The sequence below is a fragment of the Larus michahellis genome, chromosome 1 (genome assembly GCF_964199755.1).
Source record: "Larus michahellis chromosome 1, bLarMic1.1, whole genome shotgun sequence".
Taxonomy (NCBI): Eukaryota; Metazoa; Chordata; class Aves; order Charadriiformes; family Laridae; genus Larus; species Larus michahellis.
In genome coordinates this window covers 108,626,528-108,645,545 of record NC_133896.1, presented here as the reverse complement: position 1 = coordinate 108,645,545, position 19,018 = coordinate 108,626,528, and the positions used below count along the sequence as shown (strand labels likewise).

The 19,018-nt window shown below is 37.7% G+C and overlaps 1 protein-coding gene across 4 annotated transcripts in view; it reads left to right on the top strand.

Moving 5' to 3' along the window:
• Positions 1 to 19,018, top strand: part of CADM2 (cell adhesion molecule 2) — a 668,106-nt gene that overhangs the window by 433,117 nt on the left and 215,971 nt on the right. For 2 of the 4 annotated variants that reach the window (XM_074599232.1, XM_074599214.1), the window contains exon 2: positions 5,448 to 5,474. The exons of the other annotated variants lie outside the window; for them this stretch is intronic. In XM_074599232.1, coding sequence (XP_074455333.1) covers positions 5,448 to 5,474 — 27 coding nt within the window. The remainder of the gene's footprint in view (positions 1 to 5,447; positions 5,475 to 19,018) is intronic. 4 annotated transcript variants of the gene reach the window in all.

Below are 19,018 nucleotides of genomic sequence, written 5' to 3'. Positions count from 1 at the left end.
AGTAGAGGGTTGCATGTTTGAATTCCATATAATTACATATATATGACTGCACAGATCTTTAATGGTTATAGAAATAAGGAGATGAAGATTTACCTAGGAATATATGCATTCCGATTATATCTGCAAATGCCACTAACTGATATTTTAGAAATCTTCAGGAGAAGAGTGAGCAGAACTTACAAACAAAAAAGAATATTCACTATAAAATGGAAAAGCGCATCAATAAAGGCAATTAGGTGAGAGGTCAGAAAATGAGAAGTAAAGAAATTTAACCATGGGGATGTATCTAGGTTATTTAAACTGTATCCTAATCTAAAAGAACTCCCAAAGTCCCATGTTTCTCTGTCATCTGTTGGCCACTCTCGAAGACTAGGCAGCAATGTCTTCCTGAATGCAGAAGACTCAAAATCCCACTGTCAGGTGATGATGGTGGTTTCTTTCTCCTTCAGTGGCTTTTGGAAAATGCTGTTGTTGAAAAGGAGGTGGTGAGGCGTGCTGCATTACAGCACATACTGGTATCTTTGCTTTGAATGGGTCTCTTAGCCTGTGAGAGCCTAATAATTTGCATTATTCTTTGGAGAAAATGATCCTGTTAAACCTTCTGTCACACAGCGGAGCTTTTCCAGTCAGAGAATCAGAGCTGGCATTTAGGTGACCTAAATGACCAGTCATAATCCATCAGTTTATCAGAAGGAAAAAAATGCAGTTGTTGTCAACATCATCAAATTAAAAAGAAAATTCTAAATTTAGGCAGTGTAAAAATACTTCCTTTTCTTTTGAAAATTGGAAATCTTCCATTATATGGAAGGTTATTATCATCAAAAATTGTATCTTGGGTGTATTGGGGAGGGGGGTTGGTTTGGGTTTTGTTGTTTTGGTTTTTTTACGTATGCTGCTTCTCTGACAATTTTTAGTATTCCATGATCACAAAAGTTTTTAAGACTGGAATAAAAATACAGATGAACAAATAAGTCCATCCTATAGACTGCTGATATCTTAATTTTTTATTGAAGATGAGAGGACCTCCAGATTTGCTGGAACTGTAGGTTACTGTATTCAGGATAAAATCAATGCTTTATGAGTGTGACTTTCATCTTGTTTCTTTTCTTGAAAAGAGCTATTTAGTCATTATAACATTTAGATATTGTACTGGATTTTCCTCTAGCTGCGTTCTTAGTACATGTAATAGGTGGAATGAGAACAAGACGCTGACCTCAAACCTTTCACTTTTTCTTTTTTCTTTCCCCTTATTTTCTGAAAGGTTAGGTAAGCTGGACATCTGGGGGAAATACTTCTTCCCTTTTTTATTTTTATTGAGCTATTGAAGTAATTGGAAGGACATGTTTTTTTCCAAAGACAAAAGACAAAACCCCAAATCAAATAATAAATCACATATAAGAGAAAAATAAAATAAATGCTATATCAAATCTGTCTAAAAATGTCCACAAAATTGAACAGCATAGAGACAGCTGAGTGTGGAGAAAATATTGAACAACTTGTAGCCATCATTTATCAAAGAATGTAATTTAACAATTGTTGGCATACAAAAAGCAAGAAGTCAGAAAGATATATCACAGAAAAATAAAGCACAATATATTATTGATATTTGAGAGCAAGGGTATATTAGAGTTTTTGAAATTTGAATCCAGCTTTGTAGATTCAGGCAGTGATTTTTAAAAACATTGTTTCAGCAGCACAGCTGTAGCAGAAATGCTTTTCTGATTTAAAAATGCCGTAAAATCCTTAGTTCTGTGAAAATTACCTGTCACAATTCAGAAATTTGCACAATTTTTCTCCCTTTTCCTGATCCCTCAGAGTAGACTCCTGTGAGATCTCTGACCTTGACTTCTTGCTGCTCTGTGATCCCCTCACTCCTGGACCTTTCTCTAGTAGCCAGCCCTTTCGTCTTGCATATGCTGTGGCCAGAAGAGCCTTCAGAAAATAAAATATTATTTAATCTTGGTAGAATTCAGGATTAATAGAAGAGTTGGGTTTTTTCTCAGTCTTACCTAGAAATCTAGTAGCTCTGTTGTGCCTTTCAGCCTGACTTTTGAGAATATGGTCTTTCTTTCCTCTTTGTCGGTCTGTCTTCTCTGGTCTTTAAAATCTTCCTTAAATTCCAGCAAAGGTCACTGTTCACACTTTTCTGTAGTATGCCTGCTTGTCCAAAATCAGTTTCCTAAGAAAGAAAAGGCAGAGTAACTGAAGAAAAATGCCCTTCTAAATGTGGTCTGGATTTTAAAGAAATCTCTGAACATGGGGAAATACCAGAAGTCATTGCATTTACTTTTTATCCATTTCCTGATTAGCTTGTTAATTTAGCCAACTTAAGTAAGTGCCAGCTAAATGCAGTAAATTCCAGTTTTCAGGTTACATTGTGCCCATAAATTATTGCTGGCCAGTCCTAATCCACTTTAGTTGTATTACAGAAGTTTTAAATCAATATCTTACAAGTATCCTACTTTGAGAAGTGGGAGACTCACTGCCTTGAAGAGCTTGTCTCTTCAGTCAGCAAGCAAAGAAGTCAAGGTAGACAAAAAGAGAATGTGTGATGTGAAATGCAGAGAAATCAACTGATTTGCTGAAGGCATAAAGCCAATGCAGATCCTTCGACTGTAATGTTGTTTGTTGAAACCCGCAGGTCTTTTGTCACTGGCAAATAAAAGCTGAGTTATCCCATACCTGGTGCTCTAAGCAAGAGATCAGCCTCCCTCTGCTAAATTTCAGTCTTGATGGTGCTCATTTGAAACATTTATCTATGCTTGTCTCCTCCTGTGACTTTTCATGCAGTAATAACAAGAAGAGGTAGATAAAAAATTTCAAACATATTGGATATAGGTTGAAAATTGTCTTCTCTTTACACAGAGTGACAAAGAGAGTAAAGAGGGAAGAGAGAAAAATTCTTTCACCTTTGGAAAAAGAAATACCAACCTCAGTGATAACAATGAAAGGGAATTTTCCCTCATGCTAGGTATCAAAAAGATGGGTCGTTGATGGAAACAGCTCCTGTGAGTTCCCTTCAATAGGCAGAATTATATTTTGAAAGACCATTTTCACCTAATTTGGCTGTTGTGCAGTTTGAACTTTATGAATTGACTTGTAATTGGACCATGCTGTCAATGGTAAAACTTACAAGTATTGAACATGACATTTTTAAGAAGGTTACTGTCATCTAGTCCTCTATTAGTGGATTTGCAGAGAGTTATAATTGGTCTAACAAGCTTAGTAACCTGTCCTACTTCCAATTATAACGTACAACCTCATTTATATCTTTTCTTTATTTACTGATACATGATAGGTCATAATTCTCTATCTAGTGCTCATACTTCAAAATAAAGCTGTCTGATCATAGAATGTTGGATTCTTTTAATATACATGAATATATGTAACCATACACATTGATTAATATACATGTATATATTTACCCATACACATAGATTATATATAATTTACCTGTGCATATATGTTCGTATTTTATATTTATTCTGAACAATTAAAGTACATACAGAATTTTTCATATACATATTTTATACATATATGCACACACAAATGTATCTTTTTATTCGGAATGATTAGTGTGAGTATAAAGTCTCCTGATGCTTTTAGATTACCAGGGAAGGGTTTGATTCCTCCAGACCTTTGTTAAATTTAAAAGATTATTCTGTCTCAAAGTGATAATGTGTTCATGTAGATGTAGTTCTCAGGACTGAAAAAGAAGGGGAAGCGTAAGAAAATGAACAGGTTGATGAGCTCAATGCATTCATTATCAACTTATATTTGCATGAAGGAGAAACTGTTCACTTATTATAAAATTAGAATGGCACCATTAATTTTGTTTACTACACGAGCAATTTTTAGTGCATGTAAGATTTACTGGCTGTTTTACAGGTGAATATGTCTTGTTAAACAGCCTTATGGAAGCAGCTCTGCAGAAGCATCTGCATTTGTTGTATCTCCCCAAAGCCGAGATGTTTTGTGGAGTAATGCTGATTTCAGACATCATGGGACACCTTTTTTAATTTTGTTTTCACTGCCAGAAGAATGATGGCAATGCAGAATGGTACATCTGTAAGGTAGAGGAGGGATCAGTGAGGAAATTTTTAAAAACGCAAAGAAAAAAGCTAGAGAATTGACATATTTGTATGCATTCATAAAATGAAATGTTTAATTTTTTCAACATTTTCTTCATATATGGTAACTTCGCTTTCACTGCCATGCTCTCCTTACTGGTCTTCGTAAAGACTGATTGGTGAGACACCACACCAGACCAAGAAAAAAAAAAAAAAAGAAAATAGCCAACCAAACAAAAAACCCCCACAACTTAAAACCTTTAGGTGTGAACAAGAGAAGCAAAGAGAGCAGAAAGGGGATTTGGTCTTTCTCCTTTTTTTTCTCTTTTGGTCACAAGTGTAGCCGCCTTTGAATTGTTAACGTAATTCTCCCTTACAAGAAGGGCCAGCAGAAGAAGAATTACATTTTTTTTCTGAGGTACCTTTTTTCATGAAGATGCTCTTGCATGACTGCCATTTCAGAGTGCACTTGAGAGTCTGAAGAGTTGTAGATAGTATCTTTTCTGTAATTTACAGCTAACAGAGTGATTCCATTTTTCACTTTGGGTTCTGATTAATATTGTATATCAGCAACATTATCCATGAGCCTCACAAAACAGAAAATAATGATTCTGTTGATTTTGGCAGTAGGGCAGATGTTAGCAGAACATTTTAAGCTCCTATTGTTTTTGTGACCCTGTTGTGTCTTTAGAACTAATAGCATGAAACTGTGTTTTGCTTCAGGAAACTCAAGGAAGGCTGTATTGTCTGTCCCTTGTCTGCCCCTTTTTCTCTGAGTTTGAACACTGATAACTGTTAAAATATGGTCTGCTCCTTTTTCTTTGCATGCTCCATTAGGGTGCAAGAACTATCTGAAGATAAAAGCTTCAATGAAGAAAAACAACGATCATAAAACATAGATTATAAATAATTGGAGTACCTGCAGTTTAACTGATGGTTTTTTGCATCAGCTTCACAGGAGAATGATGTTACAAGAAATAGGAGCAAGGCAATGATGTAAGATTTAGGTATTCAGAATCTACTTTTGGCAAGGCAAATTGTGGTGCAAGTTTTAGAATTCACAAATATGTGTACATATGCTCTCACCTACTTGTGATTAATGATCCGTGATTTTTCTGCGCTCCTTGCCATGCTTTTTGAGTGTGTTTTGTGATATATTTTCTAAATTCTCAACACAGGTCTTCTGACAGAATCATAGATCTGAACTATCTCATAGAACTGTACTGTCTCAAATAAATAGGTCAAATAATCCTAGAAACGGTGTTTGTTAGCTTTGGATCGATAGTGATAAAGTTTCTCTGTATTCTTACTTGCTCAAACTTCTGTCTAATCTATCTTTGTTCTCTTCTTCTTGTGCAATCTTTTCCTTGCTTCCAGTGGCTGCTACAAAGAGCAAAGCTAGAGGTGAGTTTCTGCCTGCACTCTTCAATTTCCATTGCATGGTTCTGCAGCCCGTGTAGTTTCTCACAAGGTTTTTTCTGCTTTTCAAAACTGAAAAAGCTATTTTTAGATCTTATGGTATAATAGATTAGTTTTTTACAGTTTCGTAATTACCCCTAAGTGCAGACTATTTTCATTGTTTATCAGTCATCACTACTCATACTGTATTTGGTTAATTGGTTTAATTTAGGAAGTTTTTAGGAAAAAGGTAAAACCAAGTGCATTGTAGTTAGATTTCTGACTTGCATTATAATAATGTAGGGATATTGATGGCATTTTAATAAAAATGAAGATATTACATAAAAATGCTCATAAATATGTAAATGTAATTTATATTTTTTATCTCTAGACATAGTCATAAATATCTGAACAGAGAACAGTGGACTTAAGTGTCTCCTAAGCATCCCCCATATTTTCACACTGCTATAAAATGATCATAGCTGTTTCTGAGAGCATACCAATATACAGAGAGGCATACTATAATCTCTTCAGAGATTTATGACTTCAGAGCAGCAAGGTGATTGTCACAAATCAATGTGACAAAGAAGTATGCCTTTCAGAACTAATCATGTAAGGTCAGTTGTTCCTTAAACCATTTCCTGAATTTTAACGAAGCAGTGATGTAGCAAATGTAACCTGAAGGGTGTATTTTTACTTGTATGTACATACAAATGTATGCATACATGTGTATATATACATATGTGTGTATATATATGAACATACACAAAAAATCCTGAAAAGATATATTTTACTAAAATTTGTCTAACGTTTCTGCTAGATAAAGTTGAGTTGTTTGGTAATTAAACATCAGATTTTAAGGCAAATATGCTTGGTTACATTAGTTTGGAAGTTAAGAACTCTCATGTTCACAGTGTTTGTTGAGTTCAATTATGTACATTGTCTAGCTTGAAGATGTAGAACAGTAATAATAATCAGAGAAAACACAGCCAACTGATGGTATTTATGTATTAGAATAATCAAATCAATAATTAAATTGCGGCTCATATTTTTTTTAAACCCTTGCATGGCTTTTTGTAAAATCTTTTTCTCAGAAACTTTGCATGCATTGGATGTCATGAGTGAGGGGAGTGGATAAAGTTTAATTCACGTATTTTTCTATGCATGCTATGGAGTTTGCTTTACTCTTTATTGTCATGTATTTGGCTGTGATGCTGTGTAACACTGGTCAAGAGTTTAAGACCTTTGTTATCAACAAACAAACAAACATACAAAACCGAAGGACATCCATGGAAGCAAACTTTTGGCACAAATAAGCATAATATCATCTGTATTCAGAGATTACTTCATGTACCCATATATTGCCATTCAAACAGAAACTGCCCTGGGGGCACAGGAATTATAAAATGAGTCAGAAGTACTCATGGGCCCCACTCATCTGTGAACATTAACACACCCTTATTTCAGAAGTGCACATGCATATCGAATAAACAGCTAAAACTATATATAGTAAACTGGGTTTGACACTGTGATAAGAGAAAATCTCATAATCTGTAGCTATGCATTATCTTTTGAATTCTCTTGCTCAGTTGCACAGTACCTTCAAGAAGTCATCAGCTTTTCCTTCGGGGCTGAACAGCGTTGTGATGAAGGTACCCAATATCCACGAGAAATTCAATACTGCAATATTTCTGTCTTTTACCAAAAGCATAGGACCCACCTTGTAATCTCCTGTGGTGGAAGACATAAAGTAGCTGACGCCTTACTGCTTTTCACATGGCTCTGTCTAAGCAGTAAAGAAGGATCTGTTCTTCCTTTTGAAGTACAACACTGAACTGGCAAGCAGTTGTCTAACACAGCACTGGAAATGGCAAGTCACAACTCAGGGAATGCTTTGCTTCAGGAGGAGTTTCTCCTTTGGCATTTATCTCCCTGAAATCCATCACTCTTACATCTATGCTTCTATCTGTGGATCTTCATCTTTCCTTTCTGAAAGTTTGTAATTTGTGCTGCCATTGTCAGCGGGTGAAGTTGACCCTCATGCCTGTCCTGAGATCTGAGGGTTCCAGAGCATGTTAGGAGGTGATATTCTGTGGAACCACCTATCTTGAAATTTTGTTTGCACTTTATTAGCATGAGAAAACTTCTGCTGGTCTCCACCTTCCCCCCCCCTCCTTGTGGGATTGTCTATAAGCAGAATATTAGAGCCCTTGTTCTCAAACATTGCATTCAGTGCTCTTTCCTTAAGTGTTTTCTCAGACTTTGTTGAAGTTGGGCCAGTTCTCTTTGATATCTTTATCAATGATCTGGATGACGAGATTGAGTGCACCCTCAGTAAGTTTGCAGATGACACCAAGTTGGGCTGGGGTGTTGATCTGCTTGAGGGTAGAAAGGCTTTGCAGAGGGATCTGGACAGCCTGGACTGATGGGCCAAGGCCAGTGGTATGAGGCTCAACAAGGCCAAGTGCCGGGTCCTGCGCTTGGGTCGCAACAACCCCATGCAGCGTTACAAGCTTGGGGAAGAGTGGCTGGAGAAGCTGCCTGGCAGAAAAGGACCTGGGGGTGTTAATTGACTTCTGGCTGAATATGAGCCAGCAGCGTGCCCAGGTGGCCAAGGCGGCCAACAGCATCCTGGCTTGTCTCAGGAACAGCGTGGTGAGTAGCGCTAGGGACATGATGGTCCCCCTGTACTCGGCACTGGTGAGGCCAAGCCTTGAATACTGTGTTCAGTTTTGGGCCCCTCACTACAAAAGAGACATTGAAGTGCTAGAGCATGTCTAGGGAAGAGCAATGAAGCTGGTGAGGGGTCTGGAGCACAAGTCTTATGAGGAGCGGCTGAGGGAACTGGGGTTGTTTAGCCTGGAGAAAAGGAGGCTGAGGGGAGACCTTATCGCTCTCTACAGCTACCTGAAAGGAGGTTGTAGCGAGGTGGGGGTTGGTCTCTTCTCCCAAGTAACAGGCGATAGGACAAGAGGAAATGGCTTCAAGTTGTGCCAGGGGAGGTTTAGACTGGATATTAGGAAAAATTTTTACACTGAAAGGGTTATCAAGCATTGGAAGAGGCTGCCCAGGGAAGTGGTTGAGTCACCATCCCTGGAGGTATTTAAAAGATGGGTAGACGTGGTGCTTAGGAACATGGTTTAGTGGTGGGTTTTGTCAGAGTTAGGTTGATGGTTGGACTAGATTATCTGAAAGGTCCCTTCCAACCAAGGCAATTCTATGATTCTATGGTTCTATGAAGGCTGTTTATATTAAGTGTTGTAAAGCAGCTGTTGAACTCTCTAGTTTACCCTTACTTTGTGGCACTTAGAATCAATTTAGGTTGGAAGTTCATCTGGTCTGCAGGTCATCTGGACCTAGCCACTGTGCACTTAGATGTGGTTGCTCAGAGCCTTCCAGTCAAATTGAAGTATCTCAAGGGCCAGAGATTCCACAGCTAAAGCTTAGATTTGTGCTACCATTGCTTTATTTTACTGTGGGTTTCTTATTTCTTTTTTATACTTTCTGTTAGCTAGAAGAAACCTCATGAAAATTTTTGGTGGTCTCCAGAAAGGGGTAAATACATGGGTTTTACATAGAAGGAAAGGTCTTCCTTTGGACTACCTTGGGCAGATGCTGCCGCAGGACACTTGTGTTCTGGACAGAATACTTGTGACATTTCCAAGAAGTCTACTTTAGAAGTATTTGAAAGAGTAAGGGGTGAAATTAAACATTAAAATTGTTGTTCACAGCACTGAATTTGATGAAGCAAAATCCAAAGATGCTGCCTGAAAATCTCAGTCTGTCTGACTAGAGGTCTTTCAGTGCATGAATTATTTTAAGGACTGTTCCTTAATGCACCAGATGAGATTTGTTTAACTTGAGCTCTGTAAATGAGCATTTCCTCTATCAAAGCACCAGTTTGAAGACCTTCTTGACCTCTTAAGAAGGGCTGTTGCTGTTGTGACTTTTTGGTGACAGTATTGTTGTAGATATCTTCTGGCAGCAGTTAACAATGGTTTCCAGGCTCAGTGGTCTTATCAGAGCTGCTAATGATGTGTCAGTTTTCAGTCAGCAGGTGAAAGAGAGAGGCCAAGTGTCTTTATTCAAATGTAATTAGTTGAGGAATGGAGTTCTGCACTCAGCATTTTCACTTCTCTGATACACTCCATGTCAGATGCTATTAAAAAGTTATTTCCAGAGCTGCCCCACTAACCTAATGCAGTTAGACACTTGACTTTATAACTAACCCTTCAAAATTTGAATATGAATTTCTGATAGTTTTGTTGTTATTGGGAATGGGGATGAATATGCCAACTTGCTATAAAAAAAAGGAGACTGCGAAGACCAACTGATGTTGCAGGAGGAGAAAGCAAGTCCTCCAGAAAGATCTCTTATTATCTGCCTGTTGAGAAGTACAACATTCCTTCCTGTTCCTAAGACTCCCGAGGCCCGCAGATTAGAAATGGTGAAATTCCCAAGAAGAGTCGCAAGTCCCAAGAGACTTTTTGCAGAGGCAAGATGTAATTGCCTTAACGTTGCAGAACGTGTGCCATCCAATCTATATGAAAACGTGGTGGATTGGTAACTATTTCTGCCATGCTTCTTTCCCCATTTTAGCTACATATGAAGTTGTATTTTTAATTTTCTCAGGCAGAAATAACATTCATATCATAGTCCCGCTCCTCCTCGTGATGAAAAACTACTGTACTACCCACGCAGTCTACATACACAATGCTATATTCTCTCTCCAAAACTGTTGTAAAAGCTGTATTTCTGCGGGTTCTAGGGGATGTCCTGTTAATGGGGGATACCTTCAAACTTTTTGCTGACTTAGTACTACACTTTTAAGTACTGTAAATGCCTTTGACTCTATTTCACTTTCCTCACAAGTTTGATATTAACAGTGCTATTTTCTGTAGACTGTTGGATATCTGGGGGATTTTTGAGATGCGTCTTTTTCTTGACTTGTGTTGCATCTGTGTCCTTAAGAACTTGTCCTTATGCTTGAGGTCCATTGAAAAGCACTTTTTTCTTTCAGTCATCTCTTCTACAAATGCAGAGGTATGTTGTTTCTGCTTTGCTTTTAAAAGAGGAGACTGATTTTCCTTCAGAAACAAAAAAATAAATTTAGCTTTAACAACGCTACTTAAAGCATGCATCTCAATCTCTAATATAAATCATCGTGGCAGTTGATACACTGTCTAAATGCATCTTATCCAAGAGGCGAAGATCACTCTGGACTTTATTCACTTGATTTATTTTGCTTGTTCTCATTATGTCAGTGAACAAAGTATCAGTTTGTATGAAGTTTAAATCAGGAGGGATCATGTGAAGAATGTTTTACAAATATACTCTGTTATTGCCTGATTAGTTGTGCAATGATTCATATTATCTTCTAGTTAGTAATCAGTTTGTTTCTCAAGACTTCAACAGATCTTCATCAATGGTCATGTTCTACCCAACGATCTCCTTGATTTTCTTGCAGCTTATGATAAAGTTTATTGCATTGTTCTACATAAATATTTGTCATCTTAGTAAATAATAGGTTTAATTCATCCCGTTGTTTTGACTGAAAACTAGACAAACCAAGATAAATTGTGTGGACCAGAATTACCTCTATGGAAGACCTACAGTTTAGATCTTTTCTTCAGTACATGTGATTAGCTGAGCATGTTTCTTATTCGAGGTAAGATTATCCTGAAATCAGGCAAGTAACACAGCAGCTGTCCATGTTTGGAACAGGAAGGAATATATGTAGACGAAGGAAACCCAAATGCTGCTATTTGTCTTATTTACATTATCTTCACAAAGTTCTGAGCTGTTCGGTTATTAACATCAGTCAGGCATTAGCTCGGCTGTCACAGAGTTTATTGAAGAATAGACAAATCAGGGTATCATCTGCATAAAAATGACACAGTGCAGTGTTATGGCAAAAAATACAAACTAGTGCAAGTGTATAGGTGTTGAACGTGTGAATCCAATATAGAGCCTAGGGAAGCTCTGTAACTCACAGTGGTTAGAAATAGCATTCATTTATGGTTACAAGCTTTCACCACTGAGACACGAAGAAATGAAAACCTGTCAGATTCCACCTTTAATACAAGGTCATTACAAAAAACTTGCCAAGGCTGTTGTAGTAGCATAGCATAATCTGAAGCCTCTTAGAATTTTTTTTGATATTCTAGTGCTATTGGAATATAGATGCTCTTCTTTACAAAATCTTCTCATGATATTTTTATTCAAAATATGGTTTTACCTTCTAAGTGTAGAATTTTCATATGTCACTTTAAGGTAGTAAAAGCAGCTTTGGTATTTATAAAAGATTATGATTTGGGGGGGAGAACAACAAAGCTAATGAAGACTTAACTGTTCCTTTACTGTCTCTTCGGTATTCCCCCCCCTGTAGTTTAGTCACTGCTTCCAGTACATAACCTCTAAGGTCTAGTGCTTTTCTCTGCTTATTAAATCATGTCCAAAGCCTAAACTTTTGAGTTAGAAAGGTCTGGATTTCATTCCTAGGTCTGCCGTGGTTTTCTGTGATTTCTCATGGCACTTAACGCCAGAGTTTTCTCATATTCAGTGATTCCGATGGTGAGGAAAGTGGCGATGAATAAAAAAATTTGATGTTTGTCTCTGGAGACAGTGCACAGAAAAAGAAAAAAAAGTTTGAAAATTACCATATTAAGAGTGCAGAAGAACTGTGAAGACACACATGAAACATATTTCTCCTCCTTGCGTGTTTTTGCTGTCAAAACTTACGTGAGAGTGTCGAGAAATGAATTTAGGTAGGCAAGTGTTACTGTGTTTCTCCAGTTCTTGTTCTGTTTTTTGGTGAAAGGAATATGGAATTTTCAATTGAATGGTTAGTCTTTAAATATAAAAATGTGTTGGGTTTTGCTTGTTGTTTTTTTTTAATCCTCCTAAATGCAAAAGTTCACATTAGATCAAGACAATAAGTTATTTCACAGTTTCTGTTTTCTGTCAGATAACATAGAATCATAGAATTATTTAGGTTGGAAAACACCTTTAAGATCATCGAGTCCAACCATAAACATTATAATTACAACATAAAACATTATAATTACATTAGAATCTCAAAAAATCATGAACATCTACTTCAGCATGATATATATTGCCATTTGTCAAAAGAGATTTGGAGGAGAAAGCAGATGCCGGAGTTCTGAGGGGTTTTTTTTAGAAGATTCACAAAATATGTTGCCTTTTTTTTTTTCTTTACAAACTCTAGCTGATACTCAGATGGAGAAAGCTGGAATCGTAATGATGATAGTAGTTCTTAACAAAGTTGTTGACTGCTCTTTACCCTTTGCAATTATATTTGGGAAATACTTGGCCCTAGCATCTGTAAGATCTTTCCAATATTGAAGCAGCTGAGATTTCCACATAATGTTGTGCGTACACAGTCCAAATGTTCACCATTGTAATTCTAGCCAGAATCCTTCTGCCATTCAGGGTCCCTAGTTCTGCTACCTACTAAGGAGACTGCCAGAACATGAACCGGCTTTTCCTTTCGTATATTGAAGGACTATGTCAGCAACACTGGAAAAAGCAGTTATGCAAGCCTGTATGTCCTCTTTACTGCTTTTAATGCATTTTATTTTGGTATGTTTTCCAGAATAGATGTAAACAATGCAACTATTAATTGGTTTGGTAATGTAACATGCTCATTGAAATTGCAGGTCACCATGGAATAAAGCAGCTCTAGCAATACAGAAATAGCAAAGGAAAGTACAGAGTCTCACTGAAAAGAGATCAGTTGGGGCAGGCTATCGCTGTTGACATGCCCTTTTCATTTGAGAGCCATCAACACTGAACCAACATGTCAGTCATTTATTGACTAAATTATTTTAATAACCAGTGTAGAAGAGTTTGAGATGGAGTAAGATAATGTTTGTTTTCATTCTTGTGTAACACAGTTATGGGAGAGGGACTCTAGGGAGGATGTTCCCTTTTGAGGTGGACCCAGTTATTATTGACTACAGTATTTTGTCAGTTCTTATTCACCAACTTTCAGATAGGCGACTCTTCCCCCACAATGGTTAATATGAATCCTGATTGTTTGTTTTGGTTTTTTTGAATTTGTCTGCCTTCATTTGGTTGTTAAGTATTTGGGGCCAGACTGTGAAAAGCAGCGTATTAGGAGAGCTTGCCATACTTGAATAGAACTCTGCTGGAAATTTAGTTGCTTTATTTGCTATCTGAATGGATATACTTTTGTAAATTGGTCGTGGTATGGAGCATTGAGCCCTTATGGCTATCTGCAAAGAGCATTTGTAGGCAGTGCATTGCATTTCAAATACAGAAGCAGCGTGAACACATGATACACAGACACATATTGCCGTATGCAGGCCTGTCGTGCTTTTGGCCGGATTGGCCAAGCAGAACGACAGATGGCCCTTCCGCCCCCCCTCCTCAGAGAGGAAAGGAAGAGATAAGGAGATTTACGAGTTTAGAAAAAGAACTAAACTACTTTAATGAAAATAATAATAAATAAGAAAATAATAAATAATAATAGAATAATAAAAATTAAAGGAAAAAAAATATACAACATATACAAAACCGTATCCAGCTCCCAGGATGACAATCGCATCACCAGCAGATGCAGGGAAAGTCCCAGACTGGAGTCAGCAACAGACAGGAGCTGAATTCCGGAACTAGAGTCAGGAATGCTCAGATCGGGATCAAAGGCAGACAAACAGACAGGGTCCTCCTCAGATGTCGGCCATTGAAGAAAAAACGAGCCAGAGCCCCCCTTGCCCCTTTGAACCCTCAGCTTTTATACTGAGCGTGATGCAGATGGGATGGAATACCCTGTTGGTCAGTTTTGGGTCATCTGTCCCGTCCGCTCCTCCCTGCGGGTGGGACCCCTCTACGCTTCTCCGCTTCCGACCCTCCAACGGGGCAAACAGTGAAGTTAGCTGACCTTGGTAGTTATAGCAATAACAACCTCTGTGCATACCATTCCTTGGTATAATCAGGTCTTATCACTCTGAGTGTGATCAGCGTCTGAACAATATGCTGTTAATTTCAGGCTTTAGTCAGTTAGAAGAGGCGCAGCTAAAAAGTAAAATTACAAATCAGAAAATTGGTTCTGTTTTACCTCAAACCAGGACAAGGCCCAATGAAATCAGTTTTCAGATTTCAGCCAGACAAAACACTTTGATTCCAAGTCCAGACTTTTAATTTAGGCACAATAAGAAGGATAAAGTGAGGACCCAAGATGTGCTCACCATATTTTATACGTGTTGTGGAATTGGTGGGCATGATTTCCTAATATCTGGTAGTTGGATGGAGCTGCTGCTCTGAAGCAGGCTGTGGAGTTCTTTTTCTCCAAATGTCTAAATTCCTCAACTTCTACTGAGACAAAAATTCTGATAGAGAAAAGGAATTTGATAGTAATACCTAAAGACTGGAGAAATGATACAGTTGGTGTACGGGTTACAGCAAACCCATGATCACTGATTTTACTTCTTTGTTGACAGTTATAGACGCTTTTTAAAGCGTAGGCTTCTCTTTCAGGCTTGGCTTTGTTCCAGTATGCCTTTTTAACTAAAGGAAGTGGAAAGAAGAACGCTTTTAAATAAAAGGAAAGATTTGTGTTGGTTTCTTTTTTCTGCAATGCTCTTTTGAAAAACATAGGACTTACACCGATTCTCCATATTAGCCCAGTTCTCAAAATCTGCTTCTTAAATCTCTGTGTGAGATCAGATCTTCAGAAAACTTGTTCCATTTTAGTGGACAGTGGTCAATGAAGCACATGGTGTTTAAATGGCTGAGGTTCACTATTCCTGCTGAAGTTTGGTGCTTTATAATAATACTAGCTTGGTTTCTTGGTTCAGGCATAGGAACAGAAGAAAGGAGGTTAAGACACTTTCGTGTGTGCTACCATTGTTCAGTAGAGGATCTCTAGAAGTTCTTTGTAAGTAAGCATTATGCTCTGCATTACTCTGGGATTCCTTCGAGGGCTAGTAACTTCATGGCCTTCCTCATCCTTACATTATGGACTGCATATAAGGGAAAGGTAATGGAAAACACTTGAGCAGGGTACTATATAGAGATTTTTCTTCCTGTGCTGTTCATACACAACTACCTAAAAGATGTGGTGTGATCAGAAACAGTCATGGGATTATTCATGTGGATCTATTGACCACAAGATCCAGTGGATCATTAGAGATGAAAGAGAGAAATATGCAGTGTTCGCTTACTGCGCGCCTTAGGTTGTTGATTCTGAATTAAAATCTTCACTCACTACTCACCTGATTGCAGAACACCCAGCTCCTTTTCCGTTAAGCTGATAAGTGAATTTCATCTCTTACAAAAACTAGCTAGCAACATCATATTGCCATTATGCAGCTTCTCGGCTCAAGTAAAAGAACCAGAACTCTATTTGGCCTATTGCCAATAACTGAAAATTTCAGTAGGAACCTAAGTAATTTATGTTTTGGAAACTGTTGCTGGCTCCCAGAAAGCTAAGCAGATGAACAAGTGTGTTCCTGTTCTCCACAGATTGCTGTAGCCGAAAGAATGTCACCAGCAGCACCCAAGGAAAGAGAAAATCAGGATTTCCTTTTTAGGAGCCTGATTCTATGAAATCAGGTCCAGAAGTTAAATACTGTAATGATAATAAATAAATGAAAATATTTTTTTTTCATGGTGAACACTTAGAATGACAATATCTCTGAAACCTACAAAAGATTTAGTAATAAAGAAAGAACATTGTAAATGTTGGATCTTTCATCTGTTTTAGCAGCATGCTATTCATGGGCTCCTTGAAGAGCTAATAACAACCTAAAAGTCATGATTCCAACCTAACAACCTCCTATGTTTATTATGTGGTTTATAAAATATGATAAAAATATTTTAAATGCTGTAACTTGACAGAAGTCCTTGGAAGGGAAATGCACAAGAGAATTAAGGACTTCAAAACAAAATTAAGTGAAGTTGTCAGAAGGGAGGGAAGCACTGGAAGGAGGGCAGTGGAAAGGAATCATGCGTGATGGATACAAATTCAGTGGTCCTTTGCGGCAGCAATTAGTAGAGGTTCTACCTAGACATTGCAGGTCCCCACGTGTCTTACAGCTGCTATTAGAAGTCACTGTCAGTTTGCCAAATTCTGGCTTTCCTAACTGTAGTGGTTTAGATTGTGTACACGAAGATAGGACTATAGACTCCTGATTTATATCAGTACCTGTGTACAACACAATACATCCAACCAGTCTCCCACAGGCTCACTTTTTATTTGTTAACTGTTGATGACAGTACTGCAACCCTTTTTCTTTTGTGAGGGGTGGCTTTTCCATTCATGTGTTTTTTCTAATAATTATTGTTACTTCTGTATACATGCATAATACAAGTTGTGTGTGGTGCATCAGGAGAAGTACTTAAAATATTTATTGTAGTTGGACTTAAAAGCAATTGTATATCACCTAAGTTTCTCAAGGTAGAACTTTTTGCTTTTCATGCCATACTTAGTAGATTCAAAATGTCAGTCACCTGTGATCCCTTCATTTTTTCCCTTAGTTTTCCTTCAGAGGTATTTGTTTTCATTTGTTTTGGGGAGTAGTTCTTATTGTCTTTATTTGTCATGGATTTCTGGAAATTTAAACTGTGTCAGCTAATGCTTCCCAAGAAGCAGCTCAGAAATGAAGGCAGAGTATCAGTCCCTGCATTGATGTCCATTTACATTTTAGGAATTTACAAGTGTGTAAAACTAATGAGCTAATAATTCAACATTCGTTTCAGATAATGTTATGTACAGAAATGAATAGGATGAATAGTCTTTCCTCCCACGGTTGGGCTTCTCTTACAGAATTTAATTTTTGTAATGATTATCGTAATGGACTGCCCATCCCACTCCAACAATAAATGTTCCCCAGGAGGCAGACTAGTAAAATAAATGCTTCTCCAGAGCAGACATAATAAAATTCCTCTGATCTTTGGCTTTTTCTCTCTCCAGAAGCTCCGGAGAAAAAGTGGGCCTTGTAGAGCTGTTGACAGGTTACAAATTTCTGGTTTCTGGGATACCAGCTAGGAAGCAAGTTCCAGCGTCAGGGAAAAGCACTCAAAATGTGCTCTGCCAACATTTTCCTTCCATTTACTTTCAGACAGCTTTCACCCCTGCCAGTCTCAGTGTTTGCAAGGTAACGTGCTCTACAGTTGTATCTGCCTCGCCTGCCGACCAATTTAGCATGTTTTCCTGGTCCTTCCCTCCTGCTTTGCTTTGTGGGTTTTCTTTCCACTTCCGGTATGTTCCAGTAACACAGGAAGCACTTATGTAATCTTCTGTTATTCCTTCTCCTATATTCAGCTACTATCTTGAGTTGATGAAATATCTTTCAAAATACATTCAGTCATTTGTGTAGGTTAGTGACAACTATTTTAATAACTTTATATTTTTGAAAATAATTTTAACTTTCTTTAGTGCTTCTGTGAGGAGCAAAGCATTATTTCCCATGACAATTCCTTAAAATAAGATGTCATATCAGAGATTTCAGCTGGAAACTTGTCAGTCTTACCTGAAGAATGTTACGTGTTTTCCAAAGGACACGAATTTGATTGACTTTTTGAGACACGGTATTCTAGCCATTTGGCTGCTTTATAAAGGCAAATTGTGCATGGTATTCAGGAACGTGGACAGCTATAAGAGATATTCTTGATCATTAAGTCCAGTCTCTTTTTATAGGCATCACATATTACCTCCTCCATATATGTATTCCAAAAAGCTGAGGGCTTTGGTTGTTTGATTGTTTTGGGTTTTTTTTTTTATTTGTTTGTTTGATTGATTGATTTTGTTTTGGTTTGTTTTCCTCCTCAGCAAGTTTTCTGATTAGGGAATTGTCAGGCATGCTTTTCTGATTTCTAGAAGCAGCTTATTCACATAACTTTTTCTTACGTCAAGATTATCTTTAGTTGTAAACTGATTATCATCTTCCTTCTTGTTTTTAATCTCCGTGAGTAATACACAGATAACTATCATGTCTTCTCTCAGTCTTTGTTTTGGTAGACAGCCAGATAGTTTTCAGTCTCTTTTTCCAGGATGGCGTGGGCTACATTATACTTTTCCAGCATGTCGCGGTGTGAGCTGGCTGCTGTTGAATGAAGTGAGCAGAATGGTCTGCAGTGTTTTACCTGGGGTTTACCCCAACTTTTCTAGCAAGCCTTCCTACATCTCCCAGAAATACTTCAACTGTCTTGTCTTATGACTGCTTTCTTTTAAGCTGCTTCATATTGGTCGTTCACAGTCATCCAGGGATAAATTAGAAAATGTGGCCTCTTCCTGCTCAATTGTTCTCAACTGATGAGATTCTAGTGTATAGCTCAAGTTTCAATTTTTAATCCCCAAGTATAAGACTTTTTTTCTCATTTCTATTACTGCAGCCCTAAAGGTTGTCCAGCAGTTTCTGTGAGATGTATCAGTCCTCTTCTGTATGAATGGTACCTTTAAAGATTTTCTCATTAACTTGCTCGTGATGTCTGTTACTAAAATTATTATTAGGATAAAAAAGAAAGAGTGAAGAAGAGTCCTTGTAAAAAGCCCAAGCATTAATGAC